This window comes from Amblyomma maculatum, chromosome 2 (genome assembly GCF_055883805.1).
Source record: "Amblyomma maculatum isolate TAMU_Amacu chromosome 2, ASM5588380v1, whole genome shotgun sequence".
NCBI lineage: Eukaryota > Metazoa > Arthropoda > Arachnida > Ixodida > Ixodidae > Amblyomma > Amblyomma maculatum.
In genome coordinates this window covers 192,835,653-192,838,486 of record NC_139345.1, presented here as the reverse complement: position 1 = coordinate 192,838,486, position 2,834 = coordinate 192,835,653, and the positions used below count along the sequence as shown (strand labels likewise).

At 43.9% G+C, this 2,834-nt stretch overlaps 1 protein-coding gene across 1 annotated transcript; it reads right to left on the bottom strand.

Annotated features, from left to right (window-relative positions):
• Nucleotides 1-320: 320 nt before the first annotated feature.
• Nucleotides 321-1,520, bottom strand: LOC146200795 (uncharacterized). The gene has a single exon (XM_084592432.1). It carries the CDS (start codon nucleotides 1,509-1,511, stop codon nucleotides 321-323), a length of 1,191 nt encoding a protein of 396 aa, XP_084448558.1. The 5' UTR covers nucleotides 1,512-1,520.
• Between the last annotated feature and the right edge of the window lie 1,314 nt (nucleotides 1,521-2,834).

Here is a 2,834-nt window from a genome sequence, read left to right as displayed (position 1 = left end):
AGATGGAGTGCGATAAACGCAACCGGTAACAATGGTCATCCCGTCGCATAATATTTTACAGAAAACGGCTTCAGCGTTAGCCACATCGGGAAGAAAGACAAAGGGAAGGCATTTTTTTATCAGTAACGCTACTCCGCCACCCCGTGAAGGCCGGTCTTTCCGAATGATTGCGTAGTTTGGTGGGTCAATTTCGTGATCGAATACAGCAGATGATAACCATGTTTCCGTGATGGCCACTATATCTGGGTTATAGTCAACTAGTAGGTTTTCCAATTCCTCGGTTTTATTTAGGACACTGCGGGCGGTTATGTTTATCAAGGTTAGTCTTTTGATTGTGCTGCTCGGCGGGTTGTTCGACGGATTGTTGTGCTTTCTGTGTCGTTTTTTTGCATCGGCACTTTGTCGTTCTTCTCTTCGTCCCAAATATATGCGCGTTTTTTAATGTATAATTTGTCGTAGGAAAGTGATACCTTTTCTTTTCTGTCGCGGTTTGGTTTCGCACTGTCCCAAAGTTTCTTCCGTATATCTCGCACTCTTTTGGAGAAGTCTTCCCCAACTGAGTAGTCGGTTCCTTTAAGTTTGTATCCTGTTCCTAATATTGCTACTTTTTGTCTGTAGTCCAATAATTTCATTATTACTGGCCTAACCTTACCTGTCGCGGGCTTCCCTAGCCTATGTATTCTTTTTATTGCCACTTTTTCGAGGTCTAATGTGTCAACAATAATATCATTATTAACAGTTTCTTCGAGCGACTCGCTTGTTTCTTCGTCATTTTCTGGAAGACCATAAATGATTAGGTTAGACCGCCCACTGCGACTTTCTAAATCGTCAATTTTCTTGTCAAGTGCTTCTATGACTTGATTCATGTCAGTCATTTGTTGCTGGCAAGCCTCAACTTTACTTTCAAGGGCAGCAAGTTTGTCTAGTTTGGTTTCTATGTCGGTCAAACGTTTCTCTTTTATATCTTTTATGTCAGCTGAAATGTCCTTCAGTTGTTTAGCAATTTGGTTTAGGTCGGGGCCAGGGTTAGTTTCAACATCTCCACTCAGCAGCAACAATTTTTTCAAGGCAAGGGCGACATCAACAACCTCTAACAAAAGAGATGGGCACGGCAGCACTACCAGAAAAGGGTCACTTGAGCGGATGCAATACCCGAAATCTTTCCTTACCTGCACAATGAATACAAACGGGTTGTCAGCGTGCCGCATGCTAGCAGTGCCACCGTGCCTAGTGGCCGAGTACGCCCAGGGTAGGCTGTATATAGCTGCGGAGAGCGGTGGCGTTGATGGTAGACCACGTGCCAAGAGTTCCGAGCTTGTTGTCGTCCGGTGGTGATGGTGCGGTTTCCACGATGTAAGCAGTGGCAGATCCAGCACTTGGCTTGTGCTGGCGTAGAATACCTGCGCAGTCCCGGTCACCCGGGCTTGCGCTGTGTCTCCATCGCCGGTATGAAGCAGCAGGCCAAAGGACAGCTGCACAATGAATGCAAACGGGTTGTCAGCGTGCCGCATGCTAGCAGTGCCACCGTGCCCTGCTAGCTGCAGTAGTAATTCTAGTGGGTTCAGTGATTACATTTCAAAACCATTTGAAATGATAACTGTACTAAAATCTCTTGCATGTTGGATATTAGATCCCATATCAATGTTGAAGTCTCCACCAGCAATTAGGACAAAATTATTTTCAATAGCAAAAGCTAGAAAAGAGTCATAGAATTCCAAGAACTTAGAAATACTACCGTTCGGTGGGCGGTACCAGATAGAAAGTAATGTTTTGTACGTATACAGTGTGAGCGCTTCAAAATCTGCCGTCATCACACAAAAACGACCAAGTAGCTGACATTCATAATTGTCCTGAACCAGTATAGAAACACAGCCCCCTAGGGCACCAATTCTAATCAGGTGAAATGTTTTGTAATGTTGCAGCCTAAAAACATCTTGATCACTTGTGCACCAGGTTTCGGTCAGCATTATTGTAGAAAATAAGAAATTAAATTCAGCACACATCTCTTCTAAGAAAAAGACCTTGTTTTTAACCGACCTGGCATTCAGATGTATGCATGTTACAGAAGTAGGTGATAACCGTAGTACAAAAGTGTTTAACTAATGTGGCAAGTAAAACTGCATGATCATTACAGCCGATCAAAGTCCTCAGTGTTCTGACATGTAGGGCTGTGTCACCAGCAGTTTTTTGCCATTGGCATGCCAGACATAGCCATAATCCTTTTCTTTGGCCACAACCTTTACCGATCGAAGGAGTTCCCTATCGTGCCGAGTTATGTTTTCTTGAATGTACACACGTGGTGTTCTGTCCTTCCGCTTACTTTTATTTGCCAACCAAGCGTCCCTCGCCGTCTGCCTTGCAAATCGAGCTATTATACCAGGAACACTACCTGCATTAGAAGGCAGCCGGTGGATGGAAAAAACATCACATGGCTTGATGTGCGGGACCTCCAGTTTATCTGCAACGGTATTTAACGAAGCAATTAGATCATCATTCGGTACCGCTACAATTCCATACACTTCCAAGTTTTGATGTCGGCTTCTGAACTCGAGCTCGCGCAGTTCTTACTGGAGTTACGCTTGTACGACTCCATTGATATCATCCACCTGTTCTAGCTCTGCGACTCTTGATTTGAGTGCCTTTATTTCGGTGTCTTGCCGGCCTACTTTTTTTTTCAAATTCATAAAACTTATCTGACATAAAAGCTATTGCTTGTTCCATTTTCTGAAACTTTTCTTTCAAGGCAGGTAGGCATTCAAGGCTTTGTTTAATGGATGCAAGAATAACCCCCATATCAATGTCAGAAAAACCTTCTTCACCAGAACCAGAACGCT